General features: G+C 33.4%; 2 protein-coding genes and 1 non-coding gene across 17 annotated transcripts; 2 read left to right on the forward strand and 1 right to left on the reverse strand.

Moving 5' to 3' along the window:
• Positions 1-664: 664 nt before the first annotated feature.
• On the forward strand, positions 665-5,215 carry LOC123918861 (nucleosome assembly protein 1;3-like). 15 transcript variants are annotated; one of them, XR_006812947.1, is made up of 13 exons: positions 665-777; positions 1,341-1,437; positions 1,975-1,993; positions 2,552-2,671; positions 3,040-3,153; positions 3,232-3,357; positions 3,430-3,490; positions 3,630-3,687; positions 3,771-3,971; positions 4,210-4,281; positions 4,372-4,639; positions 4,796-4,900; positions 5,015-5,215. XR_006812947.1 is itself a non-coding variant. In XM_045971024.1 (6 exons), the coding sequence occupies exons 2-5, from the start codon at positions 3,642-3,644 to the stop codon at positions 4,598-4,600; spliced, it is 528 nt and encodes a 175-aa protein (XP_045826980.1). In that variant the 5' UTR covers positions 3,355-3,490; positions 3,630-3,641; the 3' UTR covers positions 4,601-4,900; positions 5,015-5,215. The 15 variants fall into 15 exon arrangements, 1 of the variants encoding a protein (XP_045826980.1); XR_006812940.1 differs by having other exon boundaries at positions 2,552-2,801; positions 3,771-4,281; XR_006812945.1 differs by having other exon boundaries at positions 2,552-2,801; positions 3,771-4,115; positions 4,372-4,900.
• A 3,118-nt stretch (positions 5,216-8,333) lies between these two features.
• On the forward strand, positions 8,334-14,796 carry LOC123915193 (TPR and ankyrin repeat-containing protein 1-like). The gene is given in 8 exon segments (XM_045966338.1): positions 8,334-8,765; positions 8,897-8,993; positions 10,746-11,032; positions 11,195-11,457; positions 11,459-12,317; positions 12,413-12,766; positions 12,955-13,192; positions 13,295-14,796. Coding segments are annotated over 8 exon segments (3,927 nt in total). The 3' UTR covers positions 14,692-14,796.
• A 3,359-nt stretch (positions 14,797-18,155) lies between these two features.
• TRNAL-AAG lies at positions 18,156-18,236 on the reverse strand. The gene has a single exon. It is a non-coding gene; the product is annotated as a tRNA-Leu (tRNA).
• Between the last annotated feature and the right edge of the window lie 2,767 nt (positions 18,237-21,003).

The raw sequence follows: 21,003 nt of genomic DNA on the forward strand, positions 1-21,003 counted from the left end.
TTAAACAATATAATATAAATATATTTCTGAAACAATATTTCAAAAGTTTAAATTAAGAGAAACAATATAATTTATTGATTTTTTAAGGAAGGTTCGGTCGGGAATAGGCCTCTTTTTGCGGTGGACCGAGATTGTAATGTATTGAAAAAGAAGAAAAGTTTGTAGTTTCAAATGGTATTGTTCTGCTTATAGTGTTTATACAATAGGAAGCTAAAGCTTTAAGTAGCTATTCACAAGTTTGTAGTTTCATGATATATTGAAGACTTGAGAAACCATTTTCCACCACCAATTACAACATAATCAAAAGTGCTGAATTGTTTGGTCCATAGTTGATCAAGAGTATTTTTGTTAAATTTGTTAAGCATAATCATTTGTTTTCCGTTTTATTAAATTTTTTTCCAGCAGAAATATATTTAAACAATATAATTTTTATTAAATTTTCAAAATGATGGAAATTTATGAAGTATTTTGTTCAAGTTAAATTTAGAGAATTTCAAAATGACACCTAAAACCAAAGAATGAGTTGACTCAAACAAGATCACCTCGGCGTAGGTGTAGTGTCTCTCTATGCTTCCCAAGTTGCCGCAATTCAGGATACGTTGGGACAGAAGTATGATAAACATGGAGGTTTCAAGGTGAATGTGAAAACAATTGACGCTTATAGCGTCAGCCAAAAAGCAGCGGTTGGTACTGAACCGTCTTCGCTGTTGTGTTACCAGCGGTTACTGCGGCGTTCCTTCAACCGCCGCCCCTGTTTGAAATCCTGCGACGTTTTCAGTATGTTTCGCGGCGGCTTGATTGGGTGGACGAAAATAAAATTTTCATTCCCCCTTTTCCTTTCTTTAATTGGATTCCCTCTTTACACTCTTTCAATCGAAAAACCCTTATATCTTCATAACTTAGGCTTTTTCTAAAATGAAAGAGTGAGACAAGTGGTGCACCATGCACCACTTGTCAATATCTCGATAACGAAAGCAAATTTTATAAAATTCACCGTTGGATTGAAAGTTTATATCATATAGATCATTCATATAAATTTTTAGAAAAATTGAATATCATTTGATGTGTTATTGAGACTCATCAAGATTAACGGTTTATGAATTTTTACTGAATACCGTTAATTTTGGTGGGTCTCAATAACACATCAAATGATGTTCAATTTTTCTAAAAATTTATATAAATAATTTATATGATATAAAGTTTCAATCCAACGATAGATTTTATAAAATTTATTTCCGTTATCGAGATATTGACAAGTGGTGCACCTTGCACCACTTGTCTCACTCTTTCATGTTAGAAGTGGCCCATAACTTAATATTCTCTCTTTCTCTCACATAAAGGTTCTCTCTTATTCTCTGTCACGAACGCAGAAGCTCTCTTCACCATCACCATTGCATCACCTCATCACCATCGTACGACCACATCACCAACACAAAGGTTAGTTCGCATGAACTTTTCATCTCAATTTCATTCCCTTTTTTTTTCCTTAATTCTTTTCTTTGATTGTGATTGTTTAGAGTCTTTGATTCTAATTTGGGTGGTTTATGCCATTTTTAGGGTTTTGTTAAATAACCCGTTTTTTGGTTAATAGTAATATGATGTTTGTCTTTGATTGTGATTATTTATGGATAAATATGAACATAATATGCATATCCTATCAATTTTATTGGGTTCAATTTCGAAAACAGTATCCCCAAATTGGTTTATGAATTTGTTTGTGATTTTTTTATTCCAATCTTAATGGGAATTTGTTACCTTTGTCATGTTACTAGTTTTCCCCCTTAGGTTATTTTGGGATACTGTTTTTCAAACCATGTTCATGTTTTGTAAAAAGTTCTCTTCAATGCAGAAATACAATACATTTATCCCCAAAATACGAAAATTATATATATTCAATTTGATAGAAAATATATAGATAGTTTTAGGTCTATGCTTTAGGAAGCTAATGGATTCAATCGTGTGTTTTGTTTTCAGTTTGGAATGTTGCGAGCAGGTATAATCATCTCAAACTGATGCTTTATGACATTATAACTAATGTGTTGGAATGCTTTTTTACTTTGAATTTGAAAATTTTGACAAGGTTATGATGCATGTTAAGTTGAGACTAATTTATGCAAGACTTTTTGCACTGGTTTATGCAGGATTTTTTGCGGTCGATTTTCTCTTCTTCTTTGCAATTGAATTTTCTATTCAATTTTTGTGTTCTTGTCTTTTCAATTTGTTGATATCTTGATTATGATGATTTAGGATTGGGTTTCTATTAGATTTTGTTGATACTTAACTTTGTTTCTCTTTCTAGGGGTTTTATCCCCATTTTTGTTTGTTTGCTTATGATGATTTATGGTTTTTGTTTCTATCAATTTTTAGTGTTGAGTTTTGTTGATACTTCACTCAGTTTCTTTCTAGAGTTTTTGTTCCCAGTTGTGTTTGATTATGATGATTTAGGGTTGTGAGACGCTATTGATTTTTTGTCTTTGATTTTGATGATTTAGAGTTTTTAGTCCATTTAGGGTTTTGAATTTTAATAATTGATGATTTGGGGTTTTTTTAGTTATGGTCATGCAGGAATGTGTTAAGAAGTTGGAAGGCGAGAAACTAGTTGCAAGAACGTGTTAAGAAGTTGAAGAAAGACCATGAAAGTGTTGAACTGGGAAAAATCACAGCTGATATGGTATTTATATTACATGTTTCTTAGCTAGAGTTTCAAGTTACTAGCAGTATTAAATGATGTCTCACTCTCTTGTCCATAAGCTTGCTATGCATGTAACTTATTTTTGGAAGTGCACTTCTCTAATTAAAAGGTACTTGGTGGAATAAGAGAAATTAGCCTTAGTGTGGCTAGGCTTAGCTGTTGACCCAGATGAGTTAATATCCCAGTTGACTCAGGCTTTGCTTTTAATATATTTGTGAACTATCACTAAAATAAGTGAATTATTATGACGTGCTAATGACTATTGATTAGTTGATAGAACCTCATATGTAGGATTTTTTTGTTGATGTTCACTAATTGGATCTGAGGTTGGGACATTTGTATTTCAGGGAATTCGCTTTGGGGGCATGACAATTCCTGACTGCCAGAAAGCACTTTCAGGTGCTTTTCCTGGCAGGGAGATTTTGTCCGAGGCCATACTGTGGCTTCTATTGGTCGGAAAGGTATAATCAAATTGAATTTATTGTATATGTTGGCTTACTTGCAACACAATGTAGCTCAGGGTGTCACTGTGTATGAAGGTGTTTTGGTACATGTTCTTGGGATTTGTTATATAATCCCCGGTTCCTACATTGTGTCACAAATACCAAGTAAAGAGCAAGTAGATTCATTAGCTCAGGAATTGCGAAGTCGTGCAAAAATCCCAGGTTTATTTTCTTTCCAAATCATAGTTTGGTATCTTGGAGTAAAGACTGATCATTGTTAATTCAAATTTGCAGGTAATTTCTTGAAGAAGAATAAGTATACTAAACCATAGGCATGAGTTCCAATAAATTATAAGTATGTTAACAAAGTATCAAATATTAATTCTTGTAGAAAATTAGAAATCACTTCACAGATCATATAGAAGCACAAGTATTGGTTGTGTCTATATTTCAATCATATAATATTTGAAATATCTATTCAATAATGACAACAGGTAGTAGCCAAAATGAAAAGCATGCATATTGCAGGGACATTTACGAAAAAGAAGACATGTAAGCAAAATTTCAGAACACAAAACTTGCTTATTTTACTTTTGTCACTATAAGTAATGTTAAGGTATGACCTAAAATGGCAGACATAGTCACCGGAGTGTGCAGCGATATCCTTGCTTGGCCGGGAAGGGACAAGGAAGACATTGGCAAAAAGAGAGCATATTTTGGAATAAAAACAGTAGACAGATTAATAGAATTTGAATGTGGAAGTAAAGAAGACAAACTCATGCTGGTTTTCATTGGAACGGTGTTATGTTGCCAGTTTCATTTCTTTTTTCTCCGAAGTACTTACTCTTGTCATTTTTGTTTTGCGGCTAGACTTATTTACCCTACAAATTTAGCATAACCATATACAATGTATTCATCCTGTTAGAGATGCATTTAATTCATGGCTAAATCTGGTCCATGAGATATAACACAAAGCAATTGTTAGCAGGGCACTAACTCCTTTTCTTGTTGTTTCCTCTTTCTCAATAGTTTTCAACAATTGTCCTGATTCATGCTTTATCTTTCTGAATCCAGTCCATATTTTTTAAACTCAGACTTGACAAAGACAATTCTTATGGTTAATTACGAACCTAAGGATGCAATTGGGTAAGCTGCTCTTTTTTTACCTAATGCTATTGTGCTATTAATTAGTCTGGCTTGATCATGAATAAGGTTTGCTTGCTGCATTTTTTACAGGACCGAAATTTTCTGGTTTCTGAAAAATTGCTTGACACTGAATGTTTTGAAGGAAAAGCCCAAGAAAAGCTTCTTCAACTTTTTCAAACATCCAGAAGTCCTTGAATGTTCTAAAGACATTGATGAAGATGTTATATGGCATGTTATCTATATAAATTCAAGGCTTAATTTCCCAAGAATAGCTTCCTACTATAGCTTGAACAAATTAATTTCTTTTGTAACAGATTGAGGAACTTCAATATCAGCTGAAATACGACTATGCCATTGGGTAATCTTAATTGCATTCACTTGTTGTGTAAGCTATGTGTCCAACACGTATCATGCTTATAGTATCACTGATATTGATGTTGCTTTTTTTGAATTTTTAAGCTTTTATGGATTTTTTAATAAGATAATTCCATGTGTTGTGTCATGGTTTACTAAGGAGGAGGCTGCTCATGGAAAGGAGTTTAGATTCCCGGATTCTTCTGACAAGGAGGTAGAGACATGACCGGATATGCATGATGAATCATGGATGAATCATGAACGGGTAACAAATTTTGAGTATTCATTTCAATGGATGTCATTTCTCTATGAAATAACTACTTGGTAAAATAGTGGTTTTTACTTTATTCTTTGCTTAGTTAACTAGTGTTCTTTGCAGTCGAAGAAACACTTTCAGCCAAGAAAAAGTCACCGTCTTGTATCAGTGAACTTGGGGGTAATAAAGTTCCACTTTATGGCGCTGGATCAACCATAATGGTGTCGCAAACCGGCAGTGTTGAAGTTGTACTTTATGCCCTTGTGTTTAAATTGTAACTTAAAATTGTATAATTTAAATTTTATGAGGATTATTTTTGCTTGAGGATCCATTTGCAAGAGAAGTTTCTGAATCAATTTGTGTATTTTACTCTCATGAGTCTTGTGCAAATAAATGCATGTACATCTTTTTTTTAATGGTATACAATTCTTAGACCGTAGGGCTTTTATGTTTTTATTTTAGAATTTTCATAAAATGAAAAGAAAAAAAAAATTGAATTTTTTTTTTTTTGAAAAAAAAACAGTTTTTTTTTTTTGTGGTAAAAATTGTTTTGCGGCGGTTATAACTGACGCTAAGAGCTCAATTTTTTATTTTAAAAAATACATATAGCGACGGTTAGGAACTGCCGCACAATCAATACAACCGACGCTAAGGTCGATGCGGCGGTTATTCCGACGGTTTACTTGAACCGCCGCTGTATGCCGTAGTGACGCTGCTTGTTGCGTCAGTTGTCCAACCGCTGCAGCAGTCATTTAGCGACGGAAAAACCCGACGCTAATGCTTTTTTTTTGGTGGTCGCCGCTTGCATCTTTTTTTGTAGTGGGAGGACATAGTCATATTTTCAACTGCTGGAACTGAATGCAGTGCTTCATTTGGCTCCAATAACGACAAGAGGACTATGGTTGCTCTTACTAGGGCCAAGTAAAACATACGTGTACGGTTACAATTACATTTGTTTTTGTTCAAAAAATGTTTGCATCAATGTTGTTGCGTTTTTATTTAACAGGTATTGTCTATGGATATTGGGTAATGAGAGTGCTCTCGTAAATGAGAAAAGTATCTGGAATGATTTGCTGGCGGATGCTAAAAAACGTAAATGTTTCTTTAATGCGGGTGAAGATCCGAATTTAACTAAAGCTATCTTGAATACCAAGAATGAGCTGGATCAACTTGATGATTTGCTTAATGCCAATAGTGACATTTTTAAAAGCTCTATATGGAAGGTATTTGAATCGCATATTTTGTCATACTGCTATGTAGGTCTCTTTATTTTTCTATTTTTGAGTATTAATGTTTACTTTGCACCGAAATTTTGTCTTTGCATTTACTGCTATCCCCTTGTAGTGCTATTGCATTTTAAGGAGTTGGTGCTAGAAGGTATTAACAACAGGCTTATATACCTCCTTCAACAATTGTGCAGGTTCTTTTCAGTGATAATTTTTTTAAGTCATTTAAAAATCTTCCATCAAAGCAAACAAAGGAGTCGGCCATTGGCGCTTTAATTAAACTGTCCAGTGGAAGCAGACCAAAAAATAGAATAGTGGATTTGGTTTGTGGAAAAACATCTCAGATGTTACAACAATATAAAGTTGGAGATTTTTTTGTTGTTTTTTCAAAGGACATATTGAATTTCACTCAAGTTTTAAGGATATGGGATATACTTCCGTCAGAGGATATTCCTAAAGTAGTGAAGCGTCTTGATCGTATTTTTGGAAGCTATACGGATGATATTATAAATCGCTGCAGTGAGAAATGTTTAGATAATGAGTAAGTACTTTGAATTGTATTTTATTACTATATATATCTAAGGTGCTTTAGCTAACTGGTAGTTTGTGTTTGGCTTCTTTTGTAGGACAAATTAGATTCCCAAGAGTTGGGAAAAATCAGTAGAAATCATCAAAATTCAGAAGCTTGATGATAATGGAAATGAAGCAGAATCAAGTTGCTATTTTATTGATATTTTACAACTTCATCTTGATACTCTTGATCAACTATGGACCAAACAATTCAGCACTTTTGATTATATTGTAATTGGTGGTGGAAAATGGTTTCTCAAGTCTTCAATATATCATGAAACTACAAACTTGTGAATAGCTACTTAAAGCTTTAGCTTCCTATTGTATAAACACTATAAGCAGAACAATACCATTTGAAACTACAAACTTTTCTTCTTTTTCAATACATTACAATCTCGGTCCACCACGAAAAGAGGCCTATTCCCGACCGAACCTTCCTTAAAAAATCAATAAATTATATTGTTTCTCTTAATTTAAACTTTTGAAATATTGTTTCAGAAATATATTTATATTATATTGTTTAAATTATTGTTTAAATTATATTGTTTAAATATATTTCTGCTGGAAAAAAATTTAATAAAAATATATTTCTGAAACAATTATAAGAAACAATATAATTTTTTCTGGAAAAAAAGGTCAACAAAGATACCCCACATATGTTAGGTTTTCGGCCGAGTTTTTTGGGTTATGGACGATTTTAGATTTTTCGGCCGATTTTTTTGGTTTTCATCGATTTTAGGGTTTATAGTCGATTTTAGGGTTTTTGGACGATTTTCAGTTTTTCAGTCGATTTTTTGAGTTTTCGGTCGATTTTAGGGTTTAAAGTCAAATTTTGCGATTTTTGCCGATTTTTTGGGTTTATAGTCGATTTTTTGGATTTTGGCCGATTTTAGGTTTTCGGCCGAGTTTTTTGGCTTTAGGGTCGACTTTGGATTTTTAGGCATTTTTTTAGTTTTTTTGGCCGATTTTTTGGGTTTTCGGTCGATTTTAAGTTTTTCGGCCTATTTGAGGGTTTATATTCAATTTTTGGGATTTTGGCCGATTTTAGGTTTTCGGCCGATTTTTTGGGTTTTCGGCCGATTTTATGGTTTATAGTCGTTTTTTGATATTTTGGCCGATTTTAGGTTTTTCTTCCGATTTTTTGGGTTTTCGGCCGATTTTAGGGTTTATAGTCGATTTTTGGGCTTTTGGCCGATTTTATGTTTTTTCTGCCTATTTTTTGGATTTTCGGCCAATTTAGCATTTATCGTCGATTTTAGGTTTTTCGGCTAATTTTAGGTTTTACGATCAATTAATAATTTTTAAAAATTTATAGAGAAAAAAGAATTTCAAATTCTTTGGTTTTAGGTGTCATTTTGAAATTCTCTAAATTTAACTTGAACAAAATACTTCATAAATTTCCATCATTTTGAAAATTCTTCAAATTTTCATGCAAACAATGAAATTCATCTCAATATGAATTCCCTCAAAACATTACTTTACCTCAAAAAATTCCTCCATCCAAACACACTCTTAGAGTGTTTTAACCCATTGAATGGTTGGAAACATTGTTTTGTTTCAATGATTGATCTTCTTGATAATTGTGTTTCCAATTATGATATGTTCATTGAGAACTTAGAAAACTTAAAAAGCTCTATTTCTATATTATGCATGCATTTACCCAGAAGTTGCATTACGGAACAGAACTTACAAAATTGGTTTCTCTTGTTCGCGACCTCAAATCATTTCAAGAGTTATTGTTGAAAAATAATAAAGTATTGGAAGAGCTCTCACTGCTGCAAATCAGAACCAATTGCCTGTCTCTATTAAGAACCCTTCAAGTTTCACTTGGTAATCTCAATGTGCCAAATGATATGACTGAAGAGTCAATCAAAAAGTTCTGTTTGCAAACATCTTCATTAATATTTTCAACAGCTTCTAGTTCCTTTATGCTGCACAATGTTGAGATGGAGCCACTCGACATTTTAGTGATAGATGAAGCTGCACAGTTGAAAGAGTGTGAATCATTGATACCTCTACTTCTTCATAACATAAACCATGTCATTCTTGTTGGAGATGAACTCCAGCTACCAGCAATGGTTGAAAGTCAGTGTATGTATTCTAAAACTAACCTGTTTTGTTAATTTAGAAATATTTTCACTAATGTTACAAATATTTTCATTGACTATTAATACTATGTTTGTCCTTGATATGTTGCTTTCGGAAGAAGCTTATTTGCGAGGCTGCTTTCGGAAGAAGCTTATTTGCGAGGCTGAGCAAATTGGGTCATCCAAATCACTTCCTCAACATACAGTACCGGATGCATCCTGAGATAAGCTCCTTTCCAAATTCAAAATTCTATGCCAATAATATTGATAATGCTCCAAACATTCTCACAGAAAACTACATACATAAATATCTCCCAGAGAAAATGTTTGGTCCATATTCCTTTATAAATATAAGTGGCGGTACCAAAAGAATTTGATGATACTCAGAAATGCCGGAAAAACATGGTTGAAGTAGCTGTTGTCATGAAGATAATTAAAAACTGCTTCAGAGGTTTGTGCCTACGTGTGTTCTAATTTTTTTATCAGTTTGAATTTATTTTCTGATGAAAAAAAAAATAACTTCCTTTTGACTGAAATGATGTAGAATGGGTTGGCTCAAACAAGATCACCTCGGCATAGGTGTAGTGTCTCTCTATGCTTCCCAAGTTGCCGCAATTCAGGATACGTTGGGACAGAAGTATGATAAACATGGAGGTTTCCAGGTGAAGGTGAAAACAATTGATGGTTTTCAGGGTGGAGAGGAGGACATAGTCATATTTTCAACTGCTGGAACTGAATGCAGTGCTTCATTTGGCTCCAATAACGACAAGAGGACTATGGTTGCTCTTACAAGGGCCAGGTAAAACATACATGTACGGTTACAATTACATTTGTTTTTGTTCAAAAAATGTCTGCATAAATGTTGTTGCGTTTTTATTTAACAGGTATTGTCTATGGATATTGGGTAATGAGAGTGCTCTCGTAAATGAGAAAAGTATCTGGAATGATTTACTGGCGGATGCTAAAAAACGTAAATGTTTCTTTAATGCGGGTGAAGATCCGAATTTAACTAAAGCTATCTTGAATGCCAAGAATGAGCTGGATCAACTTGATGATTTGCTTAATGCCAATAGTGACATTTTTAAAAGCTCTATATGGAAGGTATTTGAATCGCATATTTTGTCATACTACTTGGTTGTCATTTTTATTGCTATGTACTTTAGGTTCTTTAATCATTAAGTATGTATGTAGGTCTCTTTATTTTTCTATTTTTGAGTATTAATGTTTACTTTGCACCGAAATTTTGTCTTTGCATTTGCTGCTATCCCCTTGTAGTGCTATTGCATTTTAAGGAGTTAGTGCTAGAAGGTATTAACAACAGGCTTATATACCTCCTTCAACAATTGTGCAGGTTCTTTTCAGTGATAATTTTTTTAAGTCATTTAAAAATCTTCCATCAAAGCGAACAAAGGAGTCGGCCATTGGCGCTTTAATCAAACTTTCCAGTGGAAGCAGACCAAAAAATAGAATAGTGGATTTGGTTTGTGGAAAAACATCTCAGATGTTACAACAATATAAAGTTGGAGATTTTTTTGTTGTTTTTTCAAAGGACATATTGAATTTCACTCAAGTTTTAAGGATATGGGATATACTTCCGTCAGAGGATATTCCTAAAGTAGTGAAGCGTCTTGATCGTATTTTTGGAAGCTATACGGATGATTTTATAAATCGCTGCAGTGAGAAATGTTTAGATAATGAGTAAGTACTTTGAATTGTATTTTATTACTATATATATCTAAGGTGCTTTAGCTAACTGGTAGTTTGTGTTTGGCTTCTTTTGTAGGACAAAGGAGATTCCCAAGAGTTGGGAAAAATCAGTAGAAATCATCAAAATTCAGAAGCTTGATGATAATGGAAATGAAGCAGAATCAAGTTGCTATGTTGAGGATTCCAAGGTTGATGAGAGTTTTCTGCTGTTGAAATTTTATCTCTTATCACCTGTTATGGTTAACCATTTACTTTCTGATAGTAAAAGTAATGAACTGGAACATCTGTTTGAAGTATCAGATGAAGAACATGACAACATACACTCTTTAAGGAGTACATTTGTACTTGGTCGCTCTGGTACTGGGAAAACCACTGTTTTGACCATGAAATTATTTAATATGGACGAATCGCTCAATATGTATAAAGAGAAAGAAGACAGCTCTACTGTTGATGACGGGCTTGTCGTACGCCAATTGTTTGTAACAGTGAGTCCTAAACTTTGCCAAGCAGTGAAACACCAGGTTGCTAGAATGAAAAGGTATGTAGCTTGTGCAAGTCTTTTGAAATAATTTGTCCTCATGTTTAGTTCACTTTAACTTTATTTAATTCAGAGTTTTCATTGCAATATTTAATTGGTATTTAAATATTTTATATGATGTGCATACAGATTCATATCTGGTGGGGATATTTCCGACAAAAGCTGTTCTATTGAGGGAGAGGAAGATATAGTTGATGTTGATACATCAATACAGTTTAAGAACATACCAGATTCTTTTGTTAATCTTCCCCCCAACTCATATCCACTTGTGATAACATTTCAGAAATTTCTAATGATGCTGGATGGGACTGTGGGGCCTTCTTATTTTAATAGATTTAGTGATCTATCTTTTGAGAGCCTAGGTGTAAGATCTGTTGCTTTGGAGACTTTTATAAGGAAGAAGGAAGTGACTTATGACAGGTTTAATGCAGTATATTGGCAAAATGTTTGATTCATCAAAAGTTTTCACAGAAATTGTGTCTATTATAAAAGGGGGTCAGAAATCTATTGATCTTGTTGAAGGGAAGTTAAGTCGTCCGGATTATTTTTCCTTGTCTAAAAACCGAGCGTCCAGTTTAAGCACAGATGAAAGGAATATCATATATGATATCTATCAAAGTTATGAGAAAATGAAGATGGATAAAGGGGATTTTGATATTGCTGATATTGTTGCTGACTTGCATCAACGACTCAGAAATGAAAAATATGAGGGTGATTATATTCGCTTTGTATATATTGACGAAGTGCAAGATCTAACTATGAGTCAAATTGCTTTATTCACTTATGTGTGTCGAAATGTTGAAAGTGGTTTCGTTTTTTGTGGGGATACTGCACAAACCATAGCAAGGGGAATCGATTTTAGGTTCGAGGATATCAAATCTCTCTTTTACAGCAAGTTCATACCAGAATCAGAGGCAAGTGCTTACAACCAAGGAAAGGATAAAGCAAAAACATGTATCTTGAATCAGAACTTTAGGACTCCCTCTGGAGTGCTCAAGTTATCTCAGAGCACCATTGACCTTCTTTCCAGTTTTTTCCCTCATTCTATTGATGTTTTAAAGCCCGAGAACAGTTTTATATATGGAGAAGCTCCGGTTGTTCTTAATTGTGGAAGCAGAAAAGATGCTATTGTAACAATATTTGGCAACACTGGACATGATGGTGGGAAGTTTGTCGGATTTGGAGCTGAGCAAGTAATATTGGTACGTGATGATAATGCTCGGAAGGAAATTTTAAACTGTATTGGGAAACAAGCACTCGTTTTAACTATTTTGGAGTGCAAAGGACTTGAGTTTCAGGTAATTGAAAATGTCACATTTGATTTAGAGTGTGTTTATATAGTTCTTATTCCCCTCATAAAGTAGTCGATTTTCTAACTTGTGTTCTTTTGCAGGATGTATTGCTGTACAACTTTTTTGGCACTTCACCTTTGAAAAATAGATGGAGGGTGGTTTATGCTTATATGGATAAACAAGGTCTGTTGGAACCTAATGAATCCAAGTCTTTTCCAAGTTTCAGTCATTCCAAACACAATACTTTGTGTTCTGATCTGAAACAGTTATATGTTGCTATAACACGTACGAGACAAAGATTGTGGATATGTGAGGAAAAAGAAGAGTATTGCACACCTATGTTTGATTTTTGGAAAAAAAAGTGTCTGGTACAATTCAAAGAATTGGATGATACATTTGCTCAGAAAATGAAAGTTGCAAGTAGTCCAGAAGAATGGAAGTCGCGTGGCGAAAAGGTTGTCTTTGAAGTGGACCATCATATTCATTGTGTTTTCATAGTAATCAATTTATATATTATTAAGCAGTGTTACTTGTTAGCTTGTTATTATAATTTTCCTTGCAACTTAAACTCTCCCTCTACCTAAATACCTCATAATTTTATACACTGGAATGCATTACTAATTTGATTGTTGTTCATTTGCAGTTATATTATGAAAGTAACTATGAGATGGCAATGATGTGTTTTGAAAGAGCAAGAGACTTTTATTGGGAAAAAAAGTCTGAAGCTGCTGGTCTCAGGGAAACTGCAAAGCATTTACAAGACTCGAATCCGGAGAAAGCAAATGCAATCTTTAGGAAGGCTGCAGGAATTTTTGAAAGCATAGGAATGACTGAATCTGCTGCCCAATGCTTTTCTGATTTGGGGGATTATGAACAAGCTGGTATGAAATTCAACTTTTTATGAAATTTTCTATAGTAGAATATGAATATATAACCGACCATCTTTTTCTCTACATAGTTAAACGTTTTTGTTTTTGTAACAGGAAAACTTTACATTGTAAAAGGTAAAGAGCCAGATTTGAAAAGGGCCGGAGATTGTTTCTATTTAGCCGGTTCTTATGAAATGGCATTTAAAGCATACACTCGAGGAAAATTCTTCTCGGAATGTTTGAAAGTTTGTGCAAAAAGTGGAACGTATGAGGTTGGTCTGAGTACCTTGCAAGAGTGGAAAGAAAATGAAGGTGGTGACAGGGATTGGGTTAATATTGAGCAAAAATTTCGGGAGAATTGTGCTCGCAGTTATTTTAACAAAAAAGATATCAAATCCATGATGAAATGTATTGATGATTTTCATTCGAAAGATTTCAAGCGTGATTTCTTAAGATCATTAAGCTTATATGATGAGCTTCTTGAATTAGAAAAGAAATCATGCAATTATGCGGAGGCGATAATTATTGCTAAGATGATGGGCAACATTCTTTGTGAGGTTGATTTGCTTGAAAAAATGGGTAACTTCTATCAAGCACACGAGCTTTTGATTGTTTATGTACTTTCAAATTCTCTTTGGTCCGGGGGAAGCAATGGATGGCCCTTAAATCCGTTTACACAGAAGGCCGAGCTTTTGGAAAGAGCGATGACATCTGCAAAGAAATTCCCGAGTTTCAGGATAGAACTTGCACAAACAGAAGCTGGAATACTATCAAATAAGCATGTCACAAATACTGAATTGATGGATCAGTTGACTTGTTGTCGGACAAATATGGGTATCAGAGGGGAAATATTATGTTTGTGGAAACTGCTGGATTTTCATTTGAGGCTGAACTCCAAAAAGTTTGTCTGGCGCGACGATATTATTGCTAGTTCAAATTCAATGCAATCTATGATTAGAAATAAGGAATTTTCTGTGAGGAGCCTGAATGATTGTTGGACATGTTGGAAGGATATCATATTTCACATGCTGCAATGCCTTTCAAATAGTGAAGTTAAGAATAATTCGCATGTGATATTTGCATTAAACTATTTGGGGGTTCAATTAAATCCGCATTGCCATGATCTAGGTTACAAATACATTTTGCTCATTCCTGATGCTAACTGGGTGAAAAAATTGGGTGATGAACATGTTAATAAGAAGGGCCAGCTAGTCTATGTTGATGGTAAACCTTTATTCTCTTGTGCTCAGAGATATTGGCGTTCAGAATTATCATCTGTTGGCATGGATGTCTTGCATGTCCTTGATGCACTCTACAAGCATTCAAATGGTAAAGCCGTTTCTGAATCTTGGCAAATAGAAACATTAACGGCAATCTTTGATGTGTCAATGTTTCTTCTCGAGTTGGATATTGGGTATGCCCACAAAAACTTGAGATTCCTAGAGAAATGCAGGAAAAATTCGGTTGACAATCTAACACGCCTTGGAAAGCAACAAGGAATAGACTTTTGACGAGAGCAAAAGTTTGGTATTTTTGATAAATTTGGAGTGTCACTTTCACAACAGAATGTAATGAACTTGTTTTAAGTAGGAAGTTAAAGTGTCCATTTACAGTTATACTGGTTTAAGTGTTATTGTTGGTACATGCGTTATGTTTCGTGACAATCTGGTATTTCACTCTTGTTGCCTGTTTGTTTTGTGCTGAGTGTTTAATTGTGAGGAACATGTTAATAATTGAATTATTATGCGGTGGTCACTGGATGGTAAACTCAGTTATTTGATTCAATGTGACATGAGTTTTCAAAATTAAAAACACTTTAGCAGATTGAAACTTGGTAAAAAAAACAATGGATAATTCAATGATTGTTCATGTGATCTCATGAAGTCTGTTTGGTTTGGTGTAAAACTGGAAATGTCAAAACAGTTTCATCACTTTATTTTGTATTTTGCAAACTGGAAATTGCCACACAGTTTTATTCATTTTAATCTGTATTTTGCAAAAATCATGCTGCTAATGTTGCTGTGTGATGATATTCGCTTATTGTGATGCCTGTGATTATAACTCGCTTCGCTACATAAAACGAAAACTAAAATTCTTTTTTGTTAATTATGAGTTTTGTAATTTACTTTTAAGTATTTCAAATGTTAATTTGTATTCATGTTACTTAATTACTTACCTCACTTTTTCAAGAAATATGCTAAAAGACCACTTCTTCTTTTTTTGTCATGTAGTCAAATGGTTAGAAATTTACCTTTTTTGGTGAATAATAAGTGGGAGATTGTTCTTAGTATCGACCGACAATCTCATCTGTGATTGCATAAACCTTTTGTGATTTTTGTCATTGGGACAACTGTAAGAGTAATTAAAGCAATTGATCGATATTGATTTTACTAAAGAAGCTCTTAAGCGCAACTCTCTAGCTTGTGCTAAACGTTGATAGCCGGGGGTGTAAATGCCATTTGTACGTACTCGAGTTTTGTGATTGAGAATTGTCTTTTAACTAACATTGTTGTGTAGCCTTATTCTTGACATCCGTTGCAACACATTATACTTTTCCACCTCTTTTATGGTTTCCTTGATACGATAGCCAAACACTTTTGAAGTAATCAAAGAACCTCAGTGGATGGATGCAAAGAACATTCTTTGATTATAATCTTATATGGCAACAGCCCCTTAATTTTTTTGCCATCTTTGAATCCATCCATCACTATATATCCAAGAAAGTATTTGATTTTGAGAAGCTTCTGCGGCTTAATTCACTCAACCCACAGTATAATTTAGATGCACAATCTTTTTGTTTGCATCTCATTCTATCCTTGAACATTTAACCTTATAATTCCTTAACCACTTGATTTCTGTACCACAGTGTATCATGTTGTGGTGTAATTCAAGTCAGTTAGTGAGAATGATAGTCTAAGCGTCTCTTGCGATATGCATGTCCCCGTGCCTTTGGCATTTATCGCATTTTAGGACGTGGTCTTTGGCGTCGTCTTGCATAGTCGGCCAATAGTACCCTGCCCTTAGTGTTTTCCTTGCCAAAGAACGTCCACCTATGTCAAAAAAGATATCAAATCCATGATGATGAGCGTCGGAGCATCTGCAGGTACAGAACCCCCTGCGGTTTCACCGGAGAAGAGCAAAGGACGAACAACCTTACACCGTCGCGGATTGGTTGACTCTGATCAGGTAAGATCAATTATTAATGTCAGATGGTCAAAAACATTTAATTAGATCGATAAGTTGAAGTTTGATTTTATAGAAAAATCATCAGAATCAACATCAGACACAATTTCATAATCATTGATGCAGATCATAAGCATATATGTTATGTTTCAAAAGCTCAGAAGTAAAGATTCAAGTTGCAATTACTAGTTTGAGAAGCTTGCTCACCAAGAATGGCACAAAAGTCAAAGATAACAACTATTTGTTTTCTTGGGCGCCAAGTTGACAAGCAACCATGTTGCCTATATATTCAAATGGATTCTGCACATCAGAACCAAGAGATTCTTAACTGATCAAGATAAAAAAAAAATCGGAATTAAGGTTGAAAAGACCGTAAGCAACTGCAAACAGTTTTCAACTTGAAAGAAACCAAATCATCCTACAAGGATAAAAACTTGCATTCAAAGCATTCTACAAGCTAAGACTCAAAGATTTCTTCAAATCACTACAAGACTCAAAGTTTATTAATTCTATAGTTTGAGATCATAAACAACTTCAGATCCTCTTTTGTCACTTGTAAACACCTTTAATCTCTGTTGAGCTTAAGTAAGGATTAGTGGAGTGTTTATTTAGTCTAGAGAGGCTATGATAAACACATTGTTTATGCCAAGTGTGGCATAGTACAAGCTTGCAACGTCTTGATAGACCAGAAAAGGAACTACGTAGAATTTTGGAGGTTATCTCAGGCACCTCGTGAAACTCTCACAGTTGTGATGGATTCCAATGAAAAAAGACGTGGAAGCAGACAATGAAGGTCTTCCTCAATACGAAGCTTCCTCAAATGAAAATATGCAGTATTCTGCTGATAATCTTAAAATTGATTTCCATGAAGAAAGTGTTGTGCATGATGGTGACATGTCTAAAGTAGTTGTGAAGGTAACAGATGACAACTTCCTCAATATCCATCAACTTATTGATGTCATTTCTATAGACCTAGTCCCAAAAATCAGTGATGAAAATAGGGAAAGGGTTTCATCGATCACTCACGTACCAGCTAGGTCCATAATTTCACAAAACCAACCTTTATATGTGCCTTTTCAATTCATGTCACTCAACCAACCATTGTCAAGCTATGTTCTCCCTACAGACAGTGAAGGGTTTTCAAGACAACAATTGTACCAACCTCTGAGCAACATTAGTGAAACCCACCACCACTAGAACGACCCGATAAGGTTGTCATTCTGGCGTCTTCACTCACTTTGTCTCTATTGGTTAACACCGCAAAACATTTTCAATGTTACAAACTTCACTCCAACTGTTTGATAAAATGCCACAGTGCCACATGAATAATGAGCAGGTTGTTTGTTGCTTTTGATTTGTTCAAAGACATGCATAGGATGCTGGATGCCTGGTGATTTTGAAGACAAATTCTTTGTGCCGCTCAGTTGCTGGAGATGCATAATCTATATGCAAGTAGATGGACTCATACCACCATCCTATGCATGTTATATATATATATATATATATATATATATATATATATATATATATATATATATATATATATATATATATATATATATATATATAATATGATCCTTTTAAAAAGTACTCCCTCCGTCCCAAAATATAAGCAAAAAGTGGTCAACCAAAATGAATGTATTTGGACTAAATTTTTAACCAAATACATTCACTTTGGTTGACCACTTTTTGCTTATATTTTGGGACGGAGTAGTATCTATCAAGCTTAATGAATGTACATTCACTACACCATATTTATCTGAAAATTTAAAATAAAAAAAAAATTAACAAATGTTGAGAGTGGGATTTGAACCCACGCCCTTTCGGACCAGAACCTTAATCTGGCGCCTTAGACCAACTCGGCCATCTCAACTTTATTGTATTTTTAAAACAATGATGTTAGTAAATTAACTGCTAAATACTCCCTCCGCCTAAATATAAGCTCATTTTCAATTCCCTAAACACATTTATTATTATACTCTTTCAAACATTAGGGCTGGGCACAACCAACCCAATCTGATTGAAACCGTTCGGCCCAAACCGAAATAGAGCATTCGGGTCGGTTTCTGTGGAACCGCGGGTTGGAATTGTGTAAACCGTAGATATTAAGACATTAAATGCGTGGTTTACGGTTGGAAGGTTTCGGCCCGTTGCAAACCGAACCGTTATTAATTTATTATTATTATTATGATTAATTATTATCAAGCATATAGCTAATAACAGCATAATCATTTGAAAAAATAAGTAATAAAAAATTTAGACCAAAGATTTAGATAAGATATTTGGATAAATAAATAGAAAATAATGGGCTAACAATATGGCTAAGTTCAAAGGCCCAGAAATCGGGGAAATAAAAAAGTTTGGACAAAAAATGATACAAGTAACATGCAATTGTATTGGGCCAATTTTAATTAAAAATTTGAGAAAAACAAAATTTTTAAAAAATGGTTTAGACCTTGAACCGATTCGAAACCGAGTCAACCCCAGAAACCATAAACCGACCAAACCGAGTATTTAATTGGTTCGATATGGTTATGCATATGTCACCCATCGGTCCGACTGGTTCTAGGGTTTGACCCCGAAACCGAACCGATGCCCAGCCCCCTACTTTGCATTGAAATACGGAAAGTCAACTACAACCACATCTTTTCTCAAAGGACAATTTAGTAATTGTAATACCCAAAAATACAAATTTATTATACTACTAACTTTTTTTAATTTGCGTGAAAAACTTTAATAGGACCTTATATTAAGGAACAGAGGTGTATATTTTTAATTAGTTCATATTTTGAATACTTTTTACAGAACAAAAAAATATTTTATCCTTAAAATAGTCCCTATAAAATGTAAATACGGACTTAAAGTAAATAATTTTTTTGGATAGACTAACTTAAAATCTCGTAATTTTGTTAAGATAAAAAATATATTTAACCTTTAAATTAATTCATCAGATTAATTAATTACCAACAACTTAGTTAATTAAGCCCATTATATTTTCTTTTAAAAACGTTATTTCGATTTTCATTTCTATATTTTCTTAAAATGCTATTTCGATATTACATAATGACTACAGTTGCATAATTGCTACTACAAGCTTTATAAAAATTAAATATTTACACGTGCCTTTAAATTTGTATGTTTTCTTTTTAATTAATGGTGGTTGTTATCTCTCGTTAAGTCTTTGTGACTTACTCACAGTCACTTGAGTAGCAAGTTTCTAGTAGATATATAGATTTAACAGTGTCACTTTTGATAGGCCTCCATGATGGAATGCTAATTTTTGCATGCATATTTTGAATATGTTGAGTATTTGCAGCTATATTGGAGTCTAGGAATGTTTTTATTTTGGGATGTACAAATATATTAAATATGTAGATCTTGAACTTTTGGCTGATAATGTATGGTAAATGAATCAATGAAGAACTTAACTAGTTTTTGTTTTTGTTAAAAACTATATTTCATTAAGAATTACAAATTGAGAAACATACAAACCCCCTTGCTTTAATACACCTTTATAAATACTATTCTTTACTGCTTTATTTTATTTCATAACCATCATCTTAAATTACAAAGCCATAACTATAAATTGTTGACACTAGAAAAAGGAAAAAAACTAAAAACTAAATATAATTATAGTATGTGTTGTATGCTCTTTGGGCATTTACGGAATCATGTGGGATTTTAATCTTCGTACGTTCCTATAACACAACATTTACAATTATATACTATACACTTAACTAGCAAATATGATGGGCACATAGTTCTTGGACAATCAAAATCATTATAACATTGTTTACGTCGACGAATACCTGTAAAAATTCGAATTAAAGAACGTAAATAAAATGAAAAAAAAAAGTATTGTATAAGAAGTAAAGAAAAAAATTATATTTAAGGATGATAAATAAATGATTTACCTTCAACGTTCCTTGCAACAAGAAATAATGAAAGAAAAATAATGATAACATTAACAAGCTTGACAATTTGAGCCATATTTTTCCCTCTTGCATGTAAAAAAATAATTTTATCACTTTATAATTTATAACATTTATCTTTTTTTTTTTGTTTTGTTGATATAGATGGGAGCATAAACCAAAGTTGATCCTCTTTTTACATCACTTAAATAGATTTTAGCGATTATAAAATTGTAAGAAACACTTCTTAAAATTAGAATGTTTATTAAATGTCTCTTAAGTATATTAATGTGTTGTGTTTGACTTTAACCCACTTAATAAAAATGTCATATAAAATAACAATCATAATTCATTATTATGTTTATTAAATTTCTGTGTATAACCTTTCACAATAAGAAAGTGAAAATCACAAAAGATAAATGATATTGTTGGACAATATATTTACTGTATATGCTACCATGAGTGTGTTGTTGAATAAAGTTAACTGCCAAGTGAGTCAACTGTTTGACATGAGTAAACTAGCAAATGTGGTGCATTATCCACGTACGATACCTACATGTAACTCCTAGGCGATAATTACTTTATATACTTAAATTTCAAGTTCATCAATAATTCTTCAATAGAGCATGATGTTAAGAAATCTCACATTCTGAGATGCCCTGAAGATGTGTACATAAAGTAAGTTGGTTTTGTAAGGTTAAGTTAAACCAAATACTAAATTCTAAAATG

The sequence above is a fragment of the Trifolium pratense genome, linkage group LG3 (assembly GCF_020283565.1).
Source record: "Trifolium pratense cultivar HEN17-A07 linkage group LG3, ARS_RC_1.1, whole genome shotgun sequence".
Taxonomy (NCBI): domain Eukaryota; kingdom Viridiplantae; phylum Streptophyta; class Magnoliopsida; order Fabales; family Fabaceae; genus Trifolium; species Trifolium pratense.

Coding starts and splice junctions, on each gene's coding strand:
- LOC123918861 (XM_045971024.1), top strand. CDS start 3,642: ATGAAAAGCATGCATATTGCAGGGACATTTACGAAAAAGAAGACAT. Junction 3,688..3,770: donor ATTTACGAAAAAGAAGACAT/GTAAGCAAAATT, acceptor CTAAAATGGCAG/ACATAGTCACCGGAGTGTGC. Junction 3,972..4,229: donor TCATTTCTTTTTTCTCCGAA/GTACTTACTCTT, acceptor TTTTAAACTCAG/ACTTGACAAAGACAATTCTT.